Here is a 27236-nt window from a genome sequence, read left to right as displayed (position 1 = left end):
GTCAGATCCGTTAACGGATCTTTCACCCTTTCCTCCGTGCACCACTCGGCCATGAAATGGGATGGTCATTCTGAGAAAATTCAGTTGGGCCCACTGTGAATTTATGTGATTTATCCACACCTTCCATCTGTTTTTCCATCTAATTTTAGGCGTTGAGCCCAAAATTGAAGCTTGTAAAAATATCAAGTGGACTATACCACAGGAAACTGCGGGAATAATGATTTCCACCGTTGAAACCTTTCCAGCCCCACAGTAATGTTTATTTGTCATCCAAACTGTTCAAAGGATCAAAAAACATGGATGAAGGTTAAAAACAAATATAATCTTGATCCAAAACTTTGTGGCCCCCAAAAAATTTTCAACGGTATAAATTCAATTCACACTGTTTCCTTTGGTGTGGTCGATTTTAGCTTTTTATATGCTTAGGTTTTGAGCTAAGGCCCTAAAATTATCTTATAAAATTTTTGGACAGATTAGATAAAATATATAAATCACAGTGGACCCCACAGAGTTTACTGCTTGCATTTTTTTTGTGGACGCAGATTTCTTCCTGCGCTGGGAACCCAGGCTGATGTTTGTGAGAAATCTTCCCCTTCCATCCGTTTTTTTAGTTCATTTAAGGACATGATGCAAAAAATGAACCGTATCCAGAAATTCCTATAGTTAAAATTTACCTGGGTTTGACAGTGATGTTTACAATCCATCCATACCGTTAATAACTTCATTCCTACTGGGATGAACTGAAATAAAAAATATTAGCATGACTCAAAACTTCTGTGGCCCACGAATATGTCAACTGTGAAAGTTCAAGTATCACTTTTTTGACCCACCTGAGCTCTAGAAACTGTTCATTTTTGGCTTCAAGTCTGACTTGAACTCAAAAAACAGATGGACGGGTAGGATTTCTCACAAACATCATGGTAGGCCCCACTTGGTTCCCAGCGCCAAAAACTTCTTGGAATATCTTTTGGCAGGAAATCCACGTCCGTGCTTGGCCGAGTGCGTTCACGGCCTAAACGGAAAAACATCCGCTAACGGATCTCCCTTGGAAGAGTATTTATTGAAAGGAAACAGCCGCTTGGCATCCAGCAATGGCGTTTTGCCACATCACTTCAGTAGCGTTTTGGCTACTGAAGCATTCAGTATCCAATCCGTGTTTGAATTGGATACTTTGGTCTACTATTACCATTAAAAAAAAGAAAAAAAAAAAGAAAAAACTGTCTAATGGGCCACGAGTTAGTAATATGTGGACTGTTTAGAAAACTAAAGCAAAGTTTTTATCATATGCACATTTGTTTTCTAAACTGTCGCCCATCATGAATAGTGGACAGATATAATTTTTCAGCCTGGGCCTCTGCACAGCAAGAGCCTTATGATGAATAATACCCTGGATCTCTTGCCCACTTTCCATGTTGGCACATGTAATGGTGTGCAGATGAGCTGGTGTGTACATGCACGTTGGTAACTAAAGGCTATTTAAGTTTGCTGGAACTAGTTTTGGTAAGCCCAAGCCCAACGTGTACAGAGCCACTCATTTACACACACACATCTGCATGCGTGGCCAACAGAATTGCTATGCCGTCCATCAAGTGAGTCTCTGACTCGGTAGATGTTCTTGACAAAAGAATAAATCTGGTCCATTTAGTTGGTGAACGACAGTTTTTTTCTTTTTTTTTTTTTCTTTTTTTTAATGGTAATAGTGGACCACAGTTTTCACATGGCAATATATATAGCACATTGCATGAGATCCAAGCTATCCATTTCACACGGGTTATCTGACACGTAGCAGACATGGTCCATGCATCAAGTAGCGCGTAATATGGATGTTCGTCCACCAAGATTTTATGCTAACCTGTTCACGAAGTGAACAGTATTCATGACGAATGGATCAACACAGGTAACCAGTAGTGTAAACTAAACTAAGATTTGGAATGAATCAGCGTCCCATTCATAATAAGGCCCACCTCGTGAATAGATATGATTATTCACATGTGTTACTTCCAAACGTTTGGAGTGCTTGGTTTTGTAGCAGTGTTTTCTCTTTTAAGGCAAAAGCTGTAAATTAATTAGTAGGTATAATTCGATAATGGTTCAAGAGAAAAGACAATTGTGTAGGTGGGGCCCAATTTCTAGAAATCTTAATGGTTGATTTCATAGGCAGAATGGGCCATCTCCTAATTTCTCCCCCCCATCTATATGATTGTATTCATTCAATGAGATGAAAATTTATGGCCAATAGTTGACAACAGACTTATGATCACCTAGCAGACATCCACTATGTTGGGGGACTGCGGAAGCACACATAGATATGGAAGATAGAGAGATGTCTTTTCATTTGAGAAATGATCATGTGAACTTTCACATACTGCCATTTCTCTCCCGTCAACGTTTGACATACGTGGAATATCCAGCTGCCACAAAAGGTGGACCACACCATAATGATGATAACATGGTAAGAAAATTAGGCTGATCAACTTATGAGGTGGGCCACACTAGTACAATGAATAATGCCATTAGTTGTCTAATGTCCATACTGTCGTATCATGCTAAATGAGTGGATGGGCCTAATTTAGGCGTTACATCCTTTTCAGGATTGGATATAGGAGGGTTGGTATTTGGAATGTCAATGCATCCTGATGGGGCGCATGCCATTTTTTTTTTCTTGGGGTTGTTAAGTAAATCCATTGCCTTCTGTCAATGTGCATATTGTTCCATTGCCTACTGTTGCCTAAAATGGTCCTTGCAAACTTTAATGAACTTGTATATTACATTTTTTTGTCTTAAATTATTATTGTGATTAGTTAGTTTATAGTTGTGACTTGTAATTGTGATTTGTAAGTTAGATAATTAGTTACCCATTTGAGGATTTCTATGGGGCCATACATAGATAAAGTGTGTTTTTGGTGGCATAAAAGTTGCTCAAATTGTCCCATTTTGGACAGTTCAAGATTAGATGGATAGTATGCTTTCATATAATCTATTTAAATGTTCATGCCTGATCCGCGGTCCATCTCCTTGTTTCTCTCTGGATCTGTTTCTTCCGTTCCATATCCAATGCCAAATATCTTTACATTGCTTTATATATTTGGCATCGGAATGTAACGTAAGTTCAACTTATCTGGAGAGGCATGGGGAGATGCTGCCAGATTTTCGGCGTGGACTAACAAATGGGAATATAAAAGTATTACAATCTATCCGATCTTGGATGGGTAACTAATTTAGGATTTAATTGAGCGAGGGTCTCTGAAAGGTGAGAACCGCTGTTATGACCATAATGGCCCGTGTTTATGTATAAGCTCGAAATTGTTGGAGCAGACCCGTGTTTATGTATTAGCCCAAATTCTTAAACTATAACCAAAACCTATAACATAAACCCGAACATAAACCTAAACGTAAATCTATAACATATAACCTATAACTTATAAACCTAAACCTATAACCTAAACCTAAACCGATTCCTAAACCTATAACCTAACCTAAACCAATAACCTATAATTTAAACATATTACTTAAACCTAAACCGATTCCTAAACCTATAACCTAACCTAAACCTATAACCTATAATTTAAACATATTACTTAAACCTAAACCTAAACCTATAATTTATAACTTAAACCTTAAACCTATAACCTAAACCTAAACCGATTCCTAAACCTATAACCTAACCTAAACCTATAACCTATAATTTAAACATATAACCTAAACCTAAACCTAAACCTAAACATATAACCTATAATTTAAATATATAACCTAAACCTAAACCTATAACCAATAACTTAAACCTAAAACCTAAAACCTATAACCTAAACTTAAACATATAACCTATAATTTAAGCATAAACCTAAACCTAAACCTAAACCCATAACATAAACCTAAACCAAAACCTATAACCTAAACTTAAACATATAACCTATAACCTAAACATAAACCTATAACATAAACCTATAACCTAAACCTATAACATTAACCTATAACCTAAACGTAAACCTAAACCTGAACCCGAACCCGAACCCAAACCCGAATTCCTAACCCTATAACCTAGACCTATAATCTTAAACTTATTTTCGTAAATTGACTCTAATCTTTTCATTTTAGAGATAGATAAGAGTTGGATGCGAGCAAAGAACAGGTTTGGCCCAGAGTATATACAAGGGGTAAAATAGTTCATGAAATTTGCGCGTAATCAGGCGGATTCAGGCAATAGAATTAGGTGTCCATGTCGAAAATGTATGAACATGATACATAAGACTTTAGACAAAGTAGAAGACGATTTGTTCATAGTTGGGATTGACCAAGGTTACACTTGGTAGATCCATCATGGTGAAGAGTTCCACCAAAGAGATGAGGCTACTGAAGTAATTGCTGACCCAATTGTGCCGGATGACGAGGATGAAGATGTTGACGAAATGCAAGAAATCATAGGGGATGTGTTCAGGGGAACAATTGCGGATACTGATTTTGTAGCGATAAGTAGTAGCCAAGATATTCCTCCTATGGGTAATGTCGAATTAGAAAAGTTTAGTAGGTTGTTGAGGGATGCACAACGTCCACTTTATCCGGGGTGTGAGAACTTCTCCAAGTTAAATTTTCTTACAAGGTTACTTCATTTAAAGACAATAAATCGTTGGAGTAATAAATCGTTTGACATGTTGCTTGACTTGTTGAAAGAAGCATTACCAAACGGTGAGATATTGCCTAAGTCCCATTACGAGGCAAAATCCTTGATGCGAGACTTGGGCCTTGGTTACATCCTCATTCACGCATGTATAAATGATTGTGTATTGTATTAGAAAGAGCTTGAAAATGTTGAAAAGTGTCCAGAATGCGGAGAGTTTAGGTATAACGAAGCCAAGCATAAGAAAATCCCACAGAAGGTGTTAAGGTACTTCCCATTGAAACCCAGATTGCAAAGATTGTTTATGTCTCGCAAGACCTCTGAAGATATGAGGTGGCATAAGGAGAAACGCGTTTATGATGATAGTACACTGAGGCACCCTGCGGACTCTGAAGCCTGGCAAAATTTTGACAAACAATATGACTGGTTTGTAGAGGATTCTCGCAATGTTCGACTAGGTCTTGCAAGTGATGGTTTTAATCCATTTGGTAATATGAGTAGCTCGTACAGTATGTGGCCAGTGATACTTATGCCCTACAATTTTCCTCCTTGGTTGTGTATGAAGGAGTCATTTTTCATGATGTCGTTGCTTATTCCTGGACCCAGGTCACCTGGGAATGACATTGATGTGTATTTGCGACCATTAGTAAATGAGTTAAATGAGTTGTGGAGTCAAGGTATACAGACGCATGACACATTTGCAGGACAGACATTTCGATTGCATGCAGCGGTCTTATGACAATAAATGACTTTCCCGCGTATGAAAATTTATCTGGGTGGAGCACAAAAGGAAAGTTGGCTTGTCCTACATCTGGTATTGAGACTTGTTCATTATCATTGAAGCATGGTAAGAAAATGTGTTATATGGGTCATCGTCGCTTCCTTCCGAGTGATCATAGTTGGCGCAGGAAGACGATGATCTTTGATGGCAAACAAGATCATAGGCCACCCCTGAAAGAGCTATCTGGAAAAGATGTGATACAGCAACTGAGTAACATTGGAGAAGTTAAATTTGGTAAGGCATCGTATTTGAAGAAAAGGAAACGTACAGTATTGGACTATAACTGGAGGAAGAAGAGTATTTTTTTTTAGTTGCCCTATTGGAGTGATCTGAAATTGCGACACAACTTGGATGTCATGCATATTGAGAAGAATATATGTGACAATATTTTCGAAACATTGATGAACATAGAGAAGAAAATAAAAGACAGTTTCAAGGCTCGATTGGATCTACAAGCAATGGGCTTAAAGAAAGAGTTGCACTTACAACCACATGAAAATTCATATACTATACCAGCAGCTAGCTACACATTGACAAAAATAGAAAAGAAGCGTTTATGTGAATGGTTGAGATCGGTGAAGTTTCCCGATGAGTATGCGTCAAATATATCTCGGCGCGTAAACATTACGGACTGTAAGGTATTAGGAATAAAAAATCATGATTGTCATGTCTTTCTGCAACGTCTACTACCGGTTGCGATTCGTGGATTCCTAAGCAAGGATATCAGTGCGGCGTTGATTGAGTTGGGGATATTCTTTAAGGATTTATGTTCGAAATCATTGAATATAGATGTTATTAAACGACTGGAGAGGGACATTGTCGTAATCTTTTACAAACTTGAAAGAATATTTCCACCTGCATTCTTTGATGTTATGGTACACCTAGCGATTCACTTACCGCACGAGGCGAAGCTTGCAGGCCCAGTATAATATCGTTGAATGTATCCAATCGAAAGGTGGTAGAACCTGTTAAAAATTTTATTCATTCCATAAACTACATATATCCATATTTTTTAACATATAGTTTTGTGTACAGATACCTTCACACACTAAAACGATTTGTGAGGAATAAGGCATGTCTAGAGGGATCCATTGCAGAGGCATACATTGATAATGAGTGCCTGACATTTTGCTCCATGTATCTTCGTGGCATAGAGACTCGATTCAACCGAGAAGATCGGAATGTCGATGAAGGGCAGGAGCATGAACAAGGACTCATATCTGTGTTCGCACATAACGTCCGTCCTTTAGGAACCCTGACGTTTCAGGATATAGACCTTGGGGATCTAGCAAAAGCACGGTGGTATGTGCTGCATAACTGTGAAGAAATAAAGTCATACTTAGAGTAAGTCTTTCCTCGATAATTGTATCTCTGCATACGATGATTTTAATGTTTCTTGCTGATGACGTGCTAATTATGTGCAGTGAACACATCGAGGAGATGAAGTCCCAATACCCAACAAATTATGGTCGAATGCATCAAGATCAGTTTCTAGAATGATTCGCAAAACGTGTAAGATATCACATTGTATCTCACCACACTTAGAATTTTGTTATATTGCATAATATTTAAATCTAAGAAAATCCCTAAATAATTACATTCTGTACGTGATAATAGATGAAGACGTTGCGCACTAGCAACTCTGTGGATGCGTCTGATGCACTTTACTCACTGGCGTGTGGCCCTGATAGATGTGTATCTAGATATACAGGTTGTATTGTAAACGGGATTCGGTTCCACACTAAAGAACGTGAGAAGTATAGGACCACACAAAATAGTGGGGTGGTTGTGAAGGGAATGCATGAGGAGGTAGAAATTGACTTTTATGTTTTGACAGATATTATTAAGCTGAATTATTGTATGAGAAAGCGGGTGTACTTATTTAAATGTGATTGATGGGACATTGAAAATAAGAAGTTGGGAATACAGACTGATAACTACTTTACGAGTGTAAATTTATCTCGGAAGTGGTTTAAGGATGACCCATTTATCCTCGCCAGCCAAGCTGAACAAGTATTTTACCTCGCTGACACCAAGTTAGGCGGCTCTTGGCACGTGGTACAGAAAATAAAGCCCAGGAACGTATTTGACGTTCCCGTACCAGAAGTTGAAGATAACGAGGATGGGGGAAATGAAACGTCTAGGGTTGAACAAGTATATCAAGAAGATGTGCCATATAGGGATATAGGGACTGATTCAAATGTTGATATTGATGTGGTACAATTGGATAGAGATGATGTGCCACTTGATCATGTTGATGCCTCAATAATACATGACATTGTTAGAGATGATAGCAGTTTCATTGATGACGACGTTGCAGACGATGAAGAGAAAATACTGATCAGCGATAGTGATGGTGATGAAGAAATAATCCTAAGCGATAGTGATACAGACGGTGATTATTAAATGTACACATAATTTACATGTCATTTTTCAATTCGAATAATTTGTGTATTACATGTATACGTGAAAATAACAAGTCATGATTTATTCCTTTAATTGACTTGTTTATAATTCACATTTGCAGTTGAGTCAATTTCTGATCATGTCCTCCTCAAACCGGAGCGTAGCGAAAGCACGCAACATACTTCATCAACTGTTGCGATGGACTTTTCGGCCCTATCTTCTTTTGGTAGGGCCAAAGAGATACCCAGTCTGGTCGATGAGCGTAGGGAGGAATATATCGACGCTGACTCAGATGACAAATTAAACAATCTTAGAGAAATTTCGGAGCTGACAAAGGATTATAACCATGGAAAACTTCGTATGGAAGATGTAGTTATGTCACTTGCGCATCTGAATGGAGTCTCGAGAGACCAAATTTCTCCTATTGTGACTGACATGTTGGCTGTAACAATGTCGAGTGCTTCACATAGCTTGACATATAATTCTACAGCGTACGATAACTTACCAGGGAGTACTTCGGATAGTTTACCTCAGAGTTGTTTCGTATTACAACGAAATATGTGTATTTAATATAGAATGACAATGTGTAATGGAATTTCCAAAGGTTATAGATTAATATTTACAGTTTTATTATATTTTGCGTGCATTATAGTGTAATGATCTAATCATATTTTAATCATCTCTCTAAGCATAAGCACAAATGCATTCTACCATCAACACTACTTGTATAATGTTTTAGTATATTCCACTTGTACTGACATTGTATAAATTTACAAGTTCGTACATCGCACATATCCAGTGATGGCACCAGGTGGGAGACATCGTTCGGGCACTGGATCTACCCCTTCCACCCGTGATGCAGCGGAGACAGCATCGCCGTCACATGTTGCATCACAGGCATCTGATCCCTCAATCGTTCATACACCGAGCACTGCATGTAAGTTTAGACATATATTTCTTTTAAAGACTTCTGTTGATACAATAGACTTACATATTTCTTTTGTGATAGCATCGTCGACCAGCCGACGAGGACGTGGACCCACGCGTGGGTTAGTTTTACAGAGACTTACGCGTGAGGGTAGGGTGACAGTAGAGTTCCCACAGGACTACCTTAGACCTGTTGGGGACAATACTAGGTTGTTTACATCGGAGGTCGGTGTCTTATGTCGATCTCTGATCCCTACCACCACCCTCCGTTGGGTAGACGTGACAGATGATGTGCGGCAGCACATCCGTCAGCGCCTTACGGTAAAATTTAGTAAATTAAATTTTGTTTTGTAAAATTTCATTTATGGTTAAGTTATTTTCTTAATAAGTTTATTACCTTAATCCATTATTTACAAAATTACAAGATAAATTTGTCTTGGATTTGAGTGCTTTGTACATTTCCCATGCCGTCGACGACATGATCAAGGAGCGGTTTAAGGAGTATCGCAGTGATTTACACTAGCGGTACAAGCGGTGCAGGAGCCTCGAGGAGGCCGTATTGACCGCACCGCCGCATGTGACCATTGACGATTGGCGGATACTCTGTGAGAGATTTTCATCTGAGTCTTTTCAGGTAATATTTACATATTTACGATATCTTAAGGTAACAATTAAATTCACAATTAATAATAATATATTATGAATAATGTGTTCAGAAGAGGAGCAAAATAAATTCTGCGAACAGGAGAAAGTTGGAAGTGAACCACATAGCTGGTTCAAAGTCATTTGTACAACTTCGTCGCGACATGGTAAGAAGTTACTGGTTATTATTAAGTTGATATATTTTTCCATGCATTTATATTAGCTCTATTGTCATTTTGATTGTGCAGCAGGATTCCGTCACTGGACAGGAGCCCGAACCAGTAGACTTCTACAGAGAGACTCATTGTCGGCAGGCGACAGGATTTTGGGTACATCCTACAGCCAGCGAGAATTGGGTAAAAATTGTTACATTGTAAAATTTAATTGCATTGAATTATAATAATGTTATTTGTTATGAAAATTCATGTTTTCATCACAGGCGGCGATGGACGCCATACGCAGTCAGCCCACTCCCGATGGTACTCAGCGGAGTGAGCCAGAGATCCTGAGCGAGGTGCTTGGCACACGTTCTAGATATGTGCGTGGGCTTGGCCATGGTGCCAAGATCATGGCACCCACTAGAGTTGCATCCAGCCGATCCGTCGCTGGCGAGAGCGTCATACGCCGAGCTGTATCGCAGAGAAAGAGGTTCAACATCTACGGGGCGCCGCCGACGAGATCAAAGATCAACTGGCGAGGCAGAGGGAGGAGCATGAGAGGCAGAAGGAGGAGCAGGAGAGGCAGAGGGAGGAGCAAGAGAGGAGGATGGAGGATATGCAGGTGGAGCATGAGCGACGAATGCAGGAGATATTACAGGTTCTCGCTGCACGTTTACCCATCGATGCCCCACCACCCCCGCCTTCATCTTTGTGATTTGTCATATTTTATTTATGATTTATTTTATATACGAATGTTAAACTTATATGTATTTGTGCGTGGATGAATGTAATGTGGATAAGACTATTTGTGTATATATGGATGTGATTTGTGTTTGGATGGATGTAGTTTAGGTTTGTTTGGAAAAATGGAAATATGAATATAATGAAATATATTGTAACAGGTGTATAACAAGAATTTTTGCAAAAAAAAAAAAAAAAGAGACTATTACCTACGAAAATTTTCGTAGGTAAAAGTTTCATCGACATTTTTACCTACGAATTTTTTCACAGGTAAAAGGTTCATTCACATTTTATTACCTACGAATCATATCGTAGGTAAAAGTTTCATCAACAGTTTTACCTACGTCAAATTTCATAGGTAAAAAGTCTTAGCACAGTTTGTACCTACGAAACCTTTCATAGGTAAAAGTCTTAACACCGTTTGTACCTACACAAAATTTTGTAGGTAAAACTATTAACACAGTTATTAGCTACGAAAACGTTCGTAGGTAAAAGTTTTAACACAGTTTGTACCTACGAAACATGTCATAGGTAAAAGCTTTAACAAAGTTTGTAGATACGAAAACGTTCGTAGGTAAAAGTCTTAACACCGTTTGTACCTACGAATAAATTCGTAGGTAAAAGTTTTAACTAAGTTTATAGCTATAGAAACATTCGTAGGTAAAGGTCTTAATACAGTTTGTACCTACGAAACATGTCGTAGGTAAAAGTTTTAATAAAGTTTGTAGCTACGAAAATGCTCGTAGGTAAAAGTCCTAACACCGTTTGTACCTATGAAAAAATTCGTAGGTGAAAGTTTTAACAAAGTTTTTAGCTACGAAAATGTTCGTATGTAAAAGTTTTAACAAAGTTTGTATCTACGAAAACGTTCGTAGGTAAAAGTCTTAACACTTCGTAGGTAAAAGTCTTAACAAATTTTTTAATTTCGTTGGTAAAAGTCTTACCATTGCCGACGATGACATTTTTTCGTCGGTAAAAGTCTTTAGCCACGGCGTTTTACCAACGAATTTACCGACAAAATATTTCATAGGTAAATGCCTACGAAATAATATCATTTACCTACGAAATATTTCGTAGGTAAAAGTGAAATTTCTTCCACTATCATTTACTATGATAATCAATTTGGAGGATGTATTAGACCATTTATAGCATTTGAACTACCGATTTGAATGTATGTTTACGTTTAATATGGTATGGACAAATGATCCATGGCTCAGATCATTGTTTCGTATGATGGATTGACTTATATCCACAATTAAGAGTCATATAATTTACTCAATGATCGACTTTTATCTTAATTTTTGAAGAAAGAAATTGTACCCCTAAAATTTGTTTGGAGTATTACAACTTACATTCTTGAGAAGAAATCACGTCTGCTAACTTATTTCTATTTTCTATGTATCAATGGAAATTAAATAATAACCAAAAACACATAAGAAAAAAAAAAAAATCTAATTTTTGGAATTGTGTATTATCACATAAAAATAAAATCGGACCCCACCAAACAAAACCCAATTGGGTTTGATCTTTTAAATTTTTATGCCTTAAAAAAATTAAATTAAATTAAATTACATTAAAAGAAAAAGAAATCCTAGATTGTACCATGCCAACCCCTTGGCTAGTTGCGGACAGATAACTTGGTAAGAGAGACATCATTCAGTGGCAAAATTGCTGATTATCCAAGGGTTTAGTATCTTCAGATCTCAGTGGCATCCTCCATCCAACATGCGATAGAAGAGCGGTGGGCAAGAGATAAAAAAGGAGAAACAGGCTCTTCTGGGATATTTTTCCTTCTTTCTGCATTTTAATTTTTTTTTTTTTGCTTACGCTGATATGCTGACGTCATCGCTAATGAATCAGAAAATCCTTTGTCCTTTAAGTAGAAGAGCCGCACACGTAACTCAGGTGTTGTTTTATAAGATTCGTAGCATTTTTACACATGTGGGTTACTGTGACTATTGTGTCCGTTCATTTTATTCACAGTCCATTTTTCACGTCCATTTCCCACCTCTCCAAAATATATATTTGCCCATTTCATTCTCTCGTTCTCCCTCACTCCTGCTCATACACAACCCCCATCCACCCCCCCCCCCCCCCTTCTCTCTCCATGGATAAAATGCAAGCGGTGGAGGATATTGTGATAGTGGGAGCGGGAATAGCCGGGCTCTCCACAGCGTTGGGACTTTACAGGTACTCCAAAACCACCTCTCTACTTTTACGTTGGAGCATGAGGACTTGGTTTCGGTTCAACCACAGCCCAATTGACACAATCGAGTTTGGGCTGGGATGTGAAGGTCCTCGGGTTGAAAACGCCAGCACGATTTGATTTTGGGTTCAGTTCAAGTTGAGAAAATTCTGTGAAATAATCGGGCGCGGCCTTGGTGGATTCCGAGATCTACCGAGGTGGGTGGATCCTTGACCATAAAGCCCTCCGTGATGCATATGCCTTACATCCATGCCCTTGCATCCATGCCGTCAATCCATTTTTACAGCTCATTTCAGGGCACCAACTTAAAAATGAAGCAGATCCAAATCTCAGGTCGAATACACTAAAGGAAACCATGCGATTGACTATTAAAAACTTATTGGGGGCCACTAAAGTTTTGGATCAAGCTGATATTTATGTGGTCCCTTCATCCAGGTCTTTGTGACCTTATTAACAGGTTGGATTGTAAGTAAATATTCCAGTGGCCTCCAAGAGTATTTTAATGGTGGGTCTTCAATCACCACTGTTTCCTGTGGTGTGGTCCAACCAAGATTTGGATTTGCTTCATTTTTTGGAAAATTTATTAAAATGAGCTGTAAAAAGGTATGGACGGCAGGGATTTAAGGTACATACCTCACGGTGGCCCCACAGTCAGGGGATCCACCCACCGGGTGATCCACTGAAGCCGCGTCTGGAATAATCACCATGTATTTGGGTAATGTGAGGTCAGTTTGGTGTCGAGCACAGGGCTTCGGATTGAGTTCATGCTAGGCAACTTTTGGTACTCAGGTCATGTCAGGTTGCATGCTGGGTCCTCTTGAGGTCCGGTTGGCTCAGGTTGGGGGGTCAACCTGGCCTAATCCGCCCGTGTTGTGATCCTACATGCTGGGGCGACGTGAAATTTAGGTAGGCACATCTGCTGGTCTCTTGCGTGGACGATATATATATGGTGGAGCTCATGGGAACTCCTGATGAGGTCGAGCTGTGTGGGCCCTACCATGATGTATGTCAAACATCAACACCGTGCATTTGATGGGTCCCCTTTAAATTATGGGATATACCAAAAATCAACCGTATACGGAACCAGGTGGGCCATACCATCTAAAATCATATGAAGACATGCCTAAAACATATAAAAGCACTGGGTAGGGCCCACCCGAAATTTGGATGCATCTGAAACTTGGTCTGACCCCTTATGCAAGTGGGACACACATAATGGATGGGCTGGATTTGTGAACCACATCTCGGTGGGCCCAAAAAATGATTATGAATGTTTTAATGGAGGATAACCCCTCTTAACTCTTGTATATGGTGTGGCCCACACAAGTCATGGATTGACTTGATTTTAAACCCTACGCCCATATGGAATGGTGCATCTAACTGATGGGGTAGATGCTCGACATACATCATGTTGGGTCCCACAAAGCTCGACCTCATGGGGTGTTCCCATGAGCTCAACTGTATAGAACCTTTTCCCATATATATATATATATATATAGAGAGAGAGAGAGAGAGAGAGAGAGAGAGAGAGAGTTGACTTGATCCGACTTGGTACTTGTGACTGGGTCGGGCAAACTCGGATTTGACTTGATCCGACTTGGTACTTGTGATTGGGTTGGGCTTAGTCTGGATTAGTCCAGGGCAGACCCGGACTCGGATCGGGTCAAGTATGCCGGACTCGGCACCTAGTTTGGTCAAGTTCAGGTGAGGTCTATTTCAAAACCAGATCGAGTCAGGTCAGCCCTAGCTCAGCCCGACTCGACTCGATCCCCTCGCTCTAGTCACTTGGCTGGTTCAGGATAGCAGCTAAGTCACACGTTCTGTATTAATCAGCCTCTTCAGGACGATCCATGCCTTCATGGAAGTAACGTTTTCATTTCAACTCATCATGATGGATGAGAGTTCTGATACCATACATGGGAGCATATTTTTTAGGATACGTCAGATGTTTTCGTAGTATCTTGGATAATATATGGTAGCCCAAACGTTGATATCACAAGATAAAGGCGTCCAGAAATCAGGTTGGCTCAGTCATCAGGCGAACCACATGCTTAATAAATTATGAAGGCAGACATTGGCGTTTTATGCCACCCTGTTTCTTTTGTGCACGACTGATATACCTGAGCATAAGACAAGCCTAATGTTTATGCCACAATCAGTTCACTGTGTGGGCCAGCTGATGAGCAGCCTTGATTTCTCATTTGCATGGACAACAGCTTACATTTCGGTTTAGTAGTGCACCTGATTTTGATAACCATGTTTGTAGAATGGGATTGAGAAGCTTGATTTTGGAATCAGCAGACCGGCTGAGGGTGAGCGGATTCTCTTTTCTGGCATGGATGAACGCATGGAAGGCCTTGGATACTCTTGGAGTTGGTGATAAGCTTAGAAAGCAACATATCCTACTCGACAAGTGAGTGTCATAATCAACAGCGTGCAAATTGCAGATAAGAATTATCCATAAAGCACCCGTGCACTTTATCCCTACTGATTGGGGTCAGTAGCATGAATCACGTTCATGTCGGTTGCCAACTTGACAACTGATGGGGTCGGCTGCGTGAATCGCGTTCATACTAGCTGCCAAGTTGAGGTGATCACGCAACCCTCGTCCTTTATTGGAGTTGGGGACCAGCAATGTAATGGATTATTAAATATAAGTTAATAAGAATCAATCACTATCTAAGAATATATTATATCAGTCTATTACATGTAGATGAGATATTGTATTCTAATACGCAAAATATCAATTTGGTACATGATGGATGTATTGGGTGATCACGTTGTTGTACCCTATTTTTAGCAATTTTAGCAATTTTGGAAAAGTTAATAGGAGAGTGACACGTGTCAATGTATGAGGAATAGGGAGTGGATAAAAATATCTTCTAGTATTTTGGAATGCTTTGTGTAGTCTTACAACTAACATAAGTTTACTTCAACATGCTACTGGATGGTTGACGGAGTATTGTGGTTGATATACAAGAATCATATTTGAACAGTATAAGATATAAAAGGCGACCGAAGGCAACTAAAACAAAACCTTTGCTGACAAAAGTGAAGTGTTTGAGAGGTGTTCAGGAGTAGAACCAGTATAAATAAAATCATACTAAAAAAGAATATAGAAAAGAGAAGGATCGAGAAAGGTTTCGAACTGTTATAACCATTATAGTAATGAAAGAACGATATAAAGTAATAAGCTTTGACAAAACCTTGTAAGTAGCAGATGAAATCTTTTATATAAAAGCTTCCTGAGTTACTGAGTAGGTCACAAAAATTAGGTTAAGTCTTGACCCAAAAAAATAACACATACAAAGATCAAGTGGACCACACTGCACAAAACAGTGGGGTATTGAATGTCTACCATTGAAATCCTTTTTGGGGTCACAGAAGCTTTGGATTAGTATAGTAATTTTTACCCTCTTCATCCAGTTTTGTCTGACCTTATGACTAGATTGGATCGAAAATAAATGTTATAGCAAGCCTAACAAATGTTTTAATGGTGATAATTACTACTGGGTTGCTATTTGTAGTGTGGTCCACTTGAGCTTTGGATATAACTCATTTTTGGACTCATGATCTAAAACAACATTTCCAAATAAATGAATGGGATGGATATAATAAATACTTCAATGTGGGCCCATGTAACTTTGATATCCTTTCAACGGTTTGTACAACTGGAGCTCGAGGATCGTCAGCGCTCATATTGGAACCACACGTACCCACACCATCCAGGTCGGTGGTGTTTGGTACACCAGCCAATTCGCTTCCAGCCAAAATGGCCGACAGTGGACTGGGCCGAGCAGTATCCATCTTACTTTTGTCTCGATTTGCACGTGAACACTGAGTTTCACGATTCATTGAGTGCTGGCCCAGGGTGAAAGCTGATTAGGCGAGACCCTGGCCTCACCCAAGACTCCGCGGCCCTGGGGTTACCGTAGGGCCCACCTTGATGTATGTATCATGTATCCACGCTGTCCATCTATTTTTTTCATATCAATTTAGGGCATTATCTAAAAAGCTGAAACATATCTGATTATTAGGTGGAACATATCACAAGAAACGTGTGGTGATTGACCATTAATAGGCCACAAAAGTTTTGGATCACTTGATATTTGTTTTTTTTTTTTTTTTTTCCGGCTTAATTGGCCTTGTTAACAGATAAAACGGTAAATAAACACTACCGAAACATTAAGGTGTACCCTAAGAAGTTTTTAATGGTAGAATGGTCGATTACCATTGTTTCTTATGATATGGTCCACCTGCTAATTATATCTGCTTTATTTTAGGAATAATGTCCTAAAATAATCTGAAAAACTGAATAGATGGCATGGATATATAATACATACATCAAAGTGGGCCACAGTAACTCCGTAGTAATGGTCGCACCGTCACCGAGATCCACCAAGATGGGTGGAAGCACAGTTATTTATGTGATTCCATCCGCATTGAAGGCTCATTTGAGGACATGATATATCTCAGGTGTACACCATAATACAAGAATCAATGGTAATCGTTTGCTGGCCACAAAAGTTTTAGATCAAGCTGATATTTTCCTGGTCTCTTTATCCAGATCTTTGTGAATTTATCAATAAATTGGATGGCAAATAAAGATTCCGGTGCCCCCATTAAGTTTTTAATTTTTTAATGGTGGGGATTCAATCACTACTCTTTCATTTGGTAGGGTCACAAAAGATTTGTATCTGCTTCATTTTTGGGATCTTGCCCTAAAATGAGCTTTCAAAACGGTTGAACAGTGTGTATTTAAGGAACATACATCACTCTGATCCCCACAGTCAGGGGTCCCAACCACCTTGGTGGATCCGTCACGTAATCGATCCGCTCCCCAACTAAAGATATTATCCGAGTAAATCAGCTCCCTTGAACCCGTGCCCAGGTAAGAAAAAGGCCTCGGTCTGGTCGATGCAGACCACTTAAACTGGCAAGTGTCAGTCAATGTGTGGTGCTTACGCGGAGTGAAACCAGAACTTCGAAACTGGTCCAATCTGACCAGTTGAAAGTCCGAACGGAATAAATTAAAAACCAACGCATCTATGATAAGCTGTACCAGGCATCCTTTATCCAACTTATGGGTCCTGTCTGTCTAATGTGAACCTAAATCATGTACACATGTATAGTCCACACGTGTGCCGCTTGTTTAAGATCTATACTTCTCATGAGATAATAAAGCAATTGGTTGTGCAGGACATTTGCTTACACCACCGTCAATGGAGTTAGTCCTATCGCACAACTTTCGTTCAGGACTCCCGGAAAACAGTGAGTATTACTATTTTATTAGAAGAGAAATGATAGCCTAAAACCCGTCCTTCCTACCAATGTGTCCCTTTACAGATGGACGGTGGGCTTGGACTCCTGATGGATCCGCCATTTTGTAACGTCTAGGCTCTAGCGCACTTGGTGCATGGCCCGTTGAAGATGGACGGCTGCAAGAAGCAGGGCTTTGTTTTAATTTCCTGTTGTTGATGTAATTGAAATTGGGAATGATGTGCCGTATTTTGTTTCAAAATAAACATTAAAATTTGATTTTCAAAATTTTCAATTTCCCTCCACATTCAAAATTTTAGAGTTTTTGGGTTGTGGGTTTTGTCCTACGTTGGATTTTCCAAAGAAAATTTTCTTGTATATATAATAGGCGTTTTACCTTGAGCCTTGAGCTCCATTAAGGGGGCATGTGAATTTGGTTATGTAGGAGGACTATGCCAATAGCTATAATCAATGCCATGACCACACGGGCGGGTGCAAGTGCGAGTGTACTTGCGTGGGTCTATGTGTATGGGTACTCATATGACTTTATTTGCGAGTGTGTACTCGCACTTGTGCCTTTTCATTTTCAACTAGCTTTCAAAAGGCTGTTTAATGCATCACTTCAGAATTTATATAAGGACTTCCGTTCCAGTTTCAACCATACGAAAAATCATTTCTCATCTGGTTTACAGGTTTATAAGTTTTTGTTATTACTGAGTTCATTGTTAAGTCAACTCAGTACTTTTGAGTTAAACTACAAGTGATTCGAGCCCGCGTACAGTGAGTGCACCGTTGAGACCGGGTCATAGTCGTTGTATCCTAGAGGTCGATTGCTCTGGAAACTTATTGCACTTGGGACGCTGTCCAAGGGGAGCAAATTCGATTTCAAGCCGAGTGACTCACGTGGACTCAATTTAATAAGTCTTCTTTATCAGATTTTATTTTCTTTTTTAGTTCTTGATTTTTTATATAGTCTATTTAATTCAACATTTATTTCAACATGATGCATGCAGTGGGACCCATGAAGCCCGGTGTGTGAGAAGAAAGCTCGTGGTCGAAGCACTTGCAGATGAGCTGCCACGCGGCAGCATTAGGTACAACTCAGGGTTGGTGTCCATCGAACAGAAAGGTCATGCGAAACTGCTCCATTTAGCGGATGGGAGTGTCATCAAGACCAAGGTAACTGCTTTTATAACTGAAACTAAGGAACCCATGCTAATCATATTATCCACACTCGCCTTTGTGCGTGAGATCCACGATGCGTAAGATCCAAGCCGTTCATAATGAGGTTGTCTAGAGAATCAAGATGGTCCAATACTGGATCGGGCAATACATGCACTGTGAATTTAGATCCTTAATCAATTTATCTTAACTGTCAATTTTTATGTGCATGTGTGGGTAATCTGATTACGACGATAGGAGCCATCTGATGAGCAGCTTGGACCTTGTAACAAAAAACCAAAAGCAATATGGATCCGATATGTGTGTTATTGTTGACAGGTGTGAATGACGATTTCCAAAAGAGTGCATTCAGTCAAGTTGACTTGCAATTTCTCACACCAAACGTATTTGGTTAGGCACTGCAGGCAAGATTAATGGGATAGTTTGTACAACAATTGTTGAGGAGACTAGATTTATTTTTGGAAAACATGCATAATATGGTGTACCACATTCTTCTAACCTCATTCTGTAACCGACGTAAATGAATGCAGAAAATAATTTCTTGAATAATAATAGATGTAGATCTTAAAACAGTTCTTCTAACCTCTTCTAACCTCCTTCTCTGCTACTCTTCCTCAATCTCAAGCTCCAGTTTCCTTTTTAGCAGTTTATGCAAGCTGCTCCAATATTCAGCGAAGGGCTCTTTGGGAGGATATGGTCAGCACGTCTAGGTCAGTGCAGGGCCCTTGGGCCATGGGAGGTGACTTTAATGTAACAATGGAAGACTCGTAAAGAAGAAGTTGTAGGAGCCAAGTCGGCATTAGCTCTAGGGAATTCGTTGATGCTATTAACAGGGCAGGGCTGTTAGATGCCGGCTTCATTGGAAACATCTTCCCTTGGTGCAATAACCAGTTAGGAGCGGGTCGAGTGTGGGCCAGACTTGACAGAGTCTTAATCAACACTATTTGGAATACTACATTCTATAGTTTCCAAGTGGAGCTCCTCCCCCGAGCTAACTCGGATCATGCCCCTTTCCGTCTGGTTTTTCCTAGGAGTACAATGATATGCCCCAGACCTTTTCGCCTCCAAAGAATGTGGTTCCATCATGATACCTTTCTGCCAGTTGTGAAGGCCGCATGGGAGTCAGTTAGCGGGCAGGATCCCATGCACAATTTGCTGGTGAAGATGCATGTGGTCAAGATTGCTCTGAAGGGCTAGAATAAGAATATATTTGGGAATATCTTTGGGCAGATAAAAATAGCAGAACAATCCATTATTCAGCTTGAGAAACAACTTCAGACTCTCGGTTCCTCCGGGGAAGCCGATAACAGGGTCCATCAAGACCTCATTAATGCCAAAGCCAATTTGTGTCGCCTTGAACTTCTCGAGGAGATTTTTTGGAAACAAAAAGCTTACAACCATTGGCTGACGGAAGGAGATCGGAACTCTCATTTCTTTCTTGCATCGGTGGGGGCAAGGCATAGGAGATCTTTTATCAGGGCAATCACACTAGATTCAGGTCTAGTGGTGGAATCTCCAACAACGATCAAGGAAGAGACGGTGAGGCATTTCCACAAGCTTTTCTCAGTTGGAGCTCCTGAGGTTGGAGAGGATTTTCTTGCAAATATTCCTGGTCTTGTCTCAGCCAAAGATAATGATTTCCTCATGGCCCCTTCGTCTCTGCTTGAAGTCAAAGAAACGGTGTTAGCCCTACCCACCGACGGCGTGCCAAGCCCCGATGGTTTTTCGGGAGCCTTTTTCTCAGGATGCTAGGACATTGTGGGGCAGGATCTGCTTATGGCTGCCAAAGCACTTTTTCTCGGTAGCCTCTTTCCCAGGGCTTTCATAACCTCGCTGATTTCTCTTATCCCCAAAGGAGAATCTCCTTCGACGTTTGCTGACTACCGCCCTATCAGTTTTTGCAACCGTGTCTACAAAATCCTGGCTAAAATCATATCTACGAGACTTGCTAGGATTCTCCCAAATCTGATTTCACCTGAGCAAGGAGCCTTCGTGCAAGACAGATCCATTACAGAGAATATTGCGTTAACTCAGGAGTTGGTCAGAGACATTAATAGGAAAGTTCGAGGTGGCAACATTATTGTGAAGATAGATTTGGAGAAGGCTTACGATAGGATCGATTGGTTCTTCCTCCGAAACATCTTGATTCGATTCGGCTTCTCAGGCCATTGGGTGCAGATGGTAGAGAGATGCTGCAGCAACTCTTGGTTCTCGGTGTTAATCAACGATGAAACAGGGAGTTTCTTTAAATCGACCCGTGGAATTCGGCAAGGTGATCCGCTCTCCCCTAGCCTCTTCATTATAGCTACGGAGGACCTTAGTAGAGGTTTTAAAAATTTGATGGACAGGGGAAGTTGTCTCGCTTTTCAGTCAGGTAGGAACAGCCCGAGGGTCTCCCATTTACTTTATGCTGACTTTACTATTTATTAACGGAGGCCTTTCTTTAGTTCACGCAGCGAAGAATTTCCTTGATCGTTTCCACTAAGTTTCAGGTTTGAAAATTAATTTTCACAAGAGCAAATTTATGTCTTCAGATGCTCTTCCTACTTCCAGGGCTGACGCTATTCAGGGAGTGCTGAGGATGCTCAGAACCTCAGCCAAGATGGTCTATCTTGGTGTTCCGATCGTCACGGGGAGAAGGAAAGTAGCAGAGTTCCAACCTTTTTTCGACAAAGTGGACAACAAGATAACTGGCTGGCAGGCAAAGTGCTTAACCCAAGCAGGAAGAGCCATGCTAGTGAAGTACGTCCTCAGCAGTGTTCCCATGCATACCCTTGCTGTTACGGCTGTCCCTTCCTCGATCTTGAAGGCTTTAGAAAGACATTTTGCAAATTTTTTCTGGGGTTGGGCTGATGGCAAAAGGAAATATCATTGGAAGAATTGGGCAGAAATCTCGTTCTTTATAGCAGAAGGTGGTTTGGGGATCAGGAGTTTAACGGAGGTTATGATTGCGCTCCGCCTTAAAATGGCCTGGGCTGTTAAATACAAGGAGTCTAATAGTTGTTGGGCCGAGCACATGCATGCTAAATACTCTCATGATCTGCTCTCTCTAGATCAAGTTTAGCCTGTGGTTATAGCTTCGTCATTGTGGAAGTGGATCCGGGAACTTTTTCCTCTATTGGAATCTAAGATGCAATGGCATATCAGGAGGGTCGAGCGCAACTTTTGGAGGGATAATTGGTGAGGATTTCCCCCCCTCCTTCATAGAGTGGAGCATACAATTCCTATAGGGATGATGGAGCTCAGAATCATGGACTATTTGGGTCAAGTGGGGCCTCTTCCCCCCTCGTCAGTCTTCTCTTTCTTGCCGCAGGAGTTGATCGATGCTATCTTCCATAGAGGTTTCTGCACCTCAAATGGCCTGGACGCTCCCTTCTGGCCCCTCATCCTGCTGGCGTCTTCTCAGTTAAGTTGGCTTGGAAACACAGTCGATGGCCTAAGCCGCAGGTAGACTGGCATGACAAAATTTGGCTTCCGCAGCTGCCGCTGAAGATATCCATGTTGCTCTGGAAATCGATTAAGGGTACCGTCCCGGTGGAATCAGCGGTCTAAGCCAAAGTTATCCACCTTGCTTCGCGATGTGTCTGCTGTAATGGGTTGGCAAACCAAGGGTTAACGATTGAGACAGTCAATCATGTTTTCCTTCTCAGCGCCCGGGCGAAAGCTGTGTGGTTCCATTTCGCTTCCATCTTCGGCTTTTCTATTGCAGGGGTGTCTTCCGTGCAAGCTAGGCTCGATCAATGGTGGCAGGGTCCTCTTCCTAGGGGCTGGGCGAGAACGTTGTTTAAATTGGTCCCAGGATTCATCATTTGGGAACTATGGAGGGGTAGGAACTAGGCTAAGTTCGAAGGCAACCACTCCACATTTCAGGTGCAAGTGTCTTGGGTGTTAGGTTGACTCCACACGATCTCCAACAGATGGTTACCAGAGCACTCCCATCTCCGCTCCGACAACCAGCTCCTGTCTCGTTTGGGTTTATGTCATCAAGTGTCCCACCCGCCCAAGCCCAAAGTCATTCTTTTTAGATGGATGAAGCCCCCTGACGGTTGGGTTAAAATGAACGTGGATGGCTCCGCCATGGGAAACCTAGGTCTCATAGGAGGGGGCGGGATTTGCAGAGGGCAGGATAGCTTCTTTATTTTCGGTTTTGCAGAGGGGTATGGCAGGGCCTCTAACACCCGAGCCGAAATCAGGGCCATTCATGACGGGTTGTTCCTATGTCTTAAGAAGGGCTTCAAAAGGATCATCACCGAGTCTGATTCTCTGATGGTGATCAATTTCCTTACTGGAGCGACCAGCCTGGGGTGGAAATGGAGGTATTGGCTGAGCAGGATTAACGCTCTCCAGAAGGATGGGGTAGTCGAATTCCGCCATATTCTTAGGGAGGGGAATGGGCCGGCAGATAAGTTGGCTAGATTGGGCAACGGCTCCCAGTCCTCCACCCATTTTCTCTCTATCGCCGAGGTCCCTCTGGAGGTTAGGGGCCTCATCTTCCTAGACAGGGTGGGCCTGGGTGCACTTAGAAGTTAGCTCTGTCGGGTCCTCATGGCTTGGTTTTTTTGCATTATGCAGTGGATAGTCATATGATAGGTTCTGGCAGGCTGTTTTGGAACTGCGGAACCTGAATTGTATACAATATTTTGTAACCACTTTTCATGGAATGAAAAATCTTAATTTAAAAAAAAAAAAAAAGATCTTAAAACTGATGATGACTCCAGCATCCATAAGAAGGAGAGTCTATGTCAAATGTGTACATGTATTCAGAGAAAACAAGCATGAAGAAATTACCTATTGTTCAAAAAGTAATTTATTTTGTGTATTTATTTGCATCTATTTTGAGAGGAAAGAGGGGAGAGATTCCATCCATTATAAAATGAGGCCAAATGGACATACATTCCACCATTTCCACTTAATTATTGTGGCTGATATATATTGTTTGCATAAAAATTCTTCTCATTAATCAGTGATTTAAGTTGTCCATTAATTTATTTAGATGATATAAGATATTTATGTACCTGAAGTAAGAATTAATTACCCTGAATCAGTAGGGCCCAATACACAATAGGAATATTTCTCTACTATCTACATTTGTAGTTGCTACTTTGTTGATTTATCTTACCTAAAAAGTATCATTTCTCAATCATCTGTGCTGTAATGTTTTCACTCATTAACACTCTTTTTAAGACCCATGGTAAATTTTTTTTTCCCTCTAATTACTAATTTCTGCGATCTTCAGGTACAAGTTCGGACTAACCATACGAATGGATTGAATTTCACACCTATCTGCCATGCTGGCACATGTGTGGCATATATATGAGCTTTATTGCACATGCATGTGCCATTAGCAAAGCTCTTTTTTTATAAATTGATAAATAATTTTAAAATTTAGAAAATACAGGTGTAAAAAAAATGACTTATTTTAACTTTCAAATAAATTTTGTATTAAGATTGTGATAAGATTGTTAAAAATTAAACCTGGTGAGAGTTTAAAAATCTCACAATAACAACCAAATAATATCATCGTATCAAAATTTTGTGATAATTTCATGAGATTTACAAAATCTCTGCTTAATTTGTTAAAGTAGATGACAGTCTACCTAGTAGGCCCATTCTTGATGGAGCATCACATCAACATAACTAGATAATCACAGCTCGTTCAAGCCATATTTGGATGAGTTCTGCTACAGTTGGAGAACCCAGGAGCTTGAGATGGCCATCCTGTCGACCGCAAGAATCCAAACACCCAACCATTTCTGATTCAAAAATCATTTTGATATGAAGAGCGATTTGATACTCAGGGACCCCACGAAATATACATATGGCATATGTAAACTTAAATTAAATGTCCTAAATTGTTGAGCTCATTGTCACTTAATTCATAGTCCCTAAATCAGATTTGCTTGAACAATCATGATGTTAGATTCACTTATTTGCTGAAATAGCACAAATGCATATTTTTTAGTTCCAACTGTCCAATCAATGTCCACCAATCTCATAGTCAGATGATCAAATAATCTTAATATCTAGTTCACGATACATGTAACTGGGACTTATAATTTACACCAAATAATTTAAAATACTCGCATGCCACAGTTGCAAAATTATAAAATCTGTAAGTGCTTGCGTGTAATAGTCTAGCTTTTGGTAACAGAGTCCTCAATATTTTTTGCATTAAGCCCATGATGGCTAGATCTATTTACAGGGCACCTGTTGCTGTGCTTCAGTCGTAGACTATCTGGAGTCATGGGTTTGACCATTCCTTGTGGTAGGAGTGCACGAAAGTGTGGGGGGTTGTCAGTTTGCTGGTGTGAGTGTGTAATTAAAATAATTTTTTTTTTAAAAAAAAAAAAAAAGAAAAAGAAAAAAAAAAAAAAGAAAAGAAGAAGAAGAAGATCTGTTTGGCGGGAGGACACAACATACATTGTAGTTGGAACATTTGACACACATGTATTCATTACAGCTTTTCATTGGCTTTGTTGTTGTTTTCGATTACTAGGCATGCATTTTGTCGTAGCTAATATTGTGAAACTTCCTGTTTAATCAGTCTAATTTGGTGCAAAATTTCAAGACATTTCAGGAACTTTGCTGCAACCAAACACACCATTAAAAAAGAAAAAAGAAATCTTAATTTTCTTTTAATCAGATGTTATTGCTACAATGTATTTCGGATATATTCTACTGCCAAATTAACCTCATTCTGAAAATTGTGTAATATGCAGAAATATTACGGAATTCGTTGTGGTCCTTAACAATACCTAATACTCTCTCTCTCTCTCTCTCTCTCTCTCTCTCTCTCTCTCTCAACTTTCAGATCTTGATAGGATGTGATGGAGTGAACTCTGTGGTGGCAAAGTGGTTGGATATTCCAGAACCCGTCTTGACAGGGAGGGTGGCTACGAGGGGCTTAGCAGAGTACCCAGATAGGCATGATTTCAAGGCCGAGTTTCTGCAGTACTTTGGGGATGGCTTCCGCTGCGGTTTCTTGCCGGTCGATGAAAAATCAATATATTGGTTTTTCACTTGCTCTCCCTCCCTTGATGGTAAGGATAATGGCACACTTATATTACAGTGTTAACATCTTATTATATGTGTATCGGTATTATATATGTGTAGATGGTGTACCTCACATCTTAGGTGGACCATTTATTAAACCCAACCAGCTCTACAGTGTCCACTGCGCCTAAATTAATGCAGCGATTGGATATCTTAATAATTAGATGATTAGGGCATCCATTGAACCGCCTTCTATCCAACCAAGTACAATCAAATGTGCACCACAAAAATAGACTAACAATATAGATAATTAAGTCTACTATTCCAAACGGTGATTAGGATCATCCAGTTAATGATATTTTGGCAAGTTGGGCCATAAAAATATTATGGTTTTAACTGTACACTTTAGATCTATGATTGGACTAGCCTTCTTCCCTCAGTCGATATCAGTTTCATCGTAAAATAATTCAAATGAGGTGCACGGTGTCACTTCACTTGTTTAAACAAGCGCATGCGCATATTCATTCAGGTGTGGATGCAAATGCATGGCATGATATCTTAACCTTTTGCTTGTTTCGCAGTGGAAAAAGGAATACGTTCAAGTGCATCAAAGGCAAAGCAATTTGTGATGAGCAAGCTTGCAAATTTGCCAGAAGAAGTGCGAGGAATAATTGAAAGGACCGAAACTGATATTGTCTTCTCCTCTCCCTTGAGATTGAGGTTACCATGGGATGTGGTAGGACGAAGCATATGCAAGGGGAATGTCTGCGTTGCCGGCGATGCACTTCATCCCATGACGCCAGACCTTGCCCAAGGTGGGTGCTCAGCGCTCGAGGACGGCATCACATTGGCTAGGTTCCTTGGAGAGGCACTATTAAAAAAACCCAAAGGAGGAGCAGAAGAAGGAGAAGAAGAAGAGCATAAGAGGATCGAGAAGGGTTTAGAGAAATATGCCAAGGAGAGGAAATGGAGACTCTTTAACCTCACCACTACATCTTATTTGTTGGGTGCTATACAACAAAGTAGCGGGATGGTCTTGAACTTCGTAAGGGATAGGTGTTTTCCCAGAATGTTGCTTCAGTTGTATTTGAAGTGGAGTGACTTTGATTGTGGTAAACTCTATATCCCTTGATGGTGGTTTCTTAGGACAAAAATAATGAAACTCTATGCATGTATGTAGGAGGACGACTCATTTATGAATTGGGTATTTTCTGATTTAATTAATCTTGATTGTGTAGACTCATTAAATGCAGGCTTCATCGAATGGTCCACGTCTGTCATTTGGCATTTTCTAATATAATGGATCTTGAACATCCGTTTTATCGA

The 27236-nt window shown here is 40.2% G+C and overlaps 2 protein-coding genes across 4 annotated transcripts; both read left to right on the top strand.

The window, feature by feature from the left end:
• Window positions 1-8204: 8204 nt before the first annotated feature.
• LOC131225792 (uncharacterized) lies at window positions 8205-9252 on the top strand. Its single transcript, XM_058221389.1, has 3 exons — window positions 8205-8739; window positions 8812-9036; window positions 9155-9252. Exons 1-3 carry the CDS (start codon window positions 8604-8606, stop codon window positions 9250-9252), a joined length of 459 nt encoding a protein of 152 aa, XP_058077372.1. The 5' UTR covers window positions 8205-8603.
• Window positions 9253-12374: 3122 nt separating this feature from the next.
• On the top strand, window positions 12375-27160 carry LOC131229237 (monooxygenase 2-like). 3 transcript variants are annotated; one of them, XM_058225138.1, is made up of 6 exons: window positions 12375-12460; window positions 14743-14889; window positions 17676-17747; window positions 18749-18914; window positions 25729-25957; window positions 26492-27160. In XM_058225138.1, the coding sequence occupies exons 1-6, from the start codon at window positions 12378-12380 to the stop codon at window positions 27040-27042; spliced, it is 1248 nt and encodes a 415-aa protein (XP_058081121.1). In that variant the 5' UTR covers window positions 12375-12377; the 3' UTR covers window positions 27043-27160. The 3 variants fall into 3 exon arrangements, with proteins under 3 accessions (XP_058081121.1, XP_058081135.1, XP_058081127.1); XM_058225152.1 differs by lacking the exon at window positions 14743-14889; XM_058225144.1 differs by lacking the exon at window positions 17676-17747.
• The last annotated feature ends 76 nt before the right edge of the window (window positions 27161-27236 follow it).

This window comes from Magnolia sinica, chromosome 2 (genome assembly GCF_029962835.1).
Source record: "Magnolia sinica isolate HGM2019 chromosome 2, MsV1, whole genome shotgun sequence".
Taxonomy (NCBI): Eukaryota; Viridiplantae; Streptophyta; class Magnoliopsida; order Magnoliales; family Magnoliaceae; genus Magnolia; species Magnolia sinica.
This window is presented reverse-complemented; position numbering and strand designations above follow the sequence as displayed.

What these genes read in the sequence shown, in the direction of transcription:
- LOC131225792 (XM_058221389.1), top strand. Translation starts at nt 8,604, where the DNA reads ATGGCACCAGGTGGGAGACATCGTTCGGGCACTGGATCTACCCCTTCC. An exon ending in TCATACACCGAGCACTGCAT is followed by an intron (nt 8,740 to 8,811) that starts GTAAGTTTAGAC and finishes CTTTTGTGATAG; the next exon opens with CATCGTCGACCAGCCGACGA. An exon ending in TGATGTGCGGCAGCACATCC is followed by an intron (nt 9,037 to 9,154) that starts GTCAGCGCCTTA and finishes CAAAATTACAAG; the next exon opens with ATAAATTTGTCTTGGATTTG.
- LOC131229237 (XM_058225138.1), top strand. Translation starts at nt 12,378, where the DNA reads ATGGATAAAATGCAAGCGGTGGAGGATATTGTGATAGTGGGAGCGGGA. An exon ending in GGAGTGTCATCAAGACCAAG is followed by an intron (nt 18,915 to 25,728) that starts GTAACTGCTTTT and finishes CTCAACTTTCAG; the next exon opens with ATCTTGATAGGATGTGATGG. An exon ending in TTGCTCTCCCTCCCTTGATG is followed by an intron (nt 25,958 to 26,491) that starts GTAAGGATAATG and finishes CTTGTTTCGCAG; the next exon opens with TGGAAAAAGGAATACGTTCA.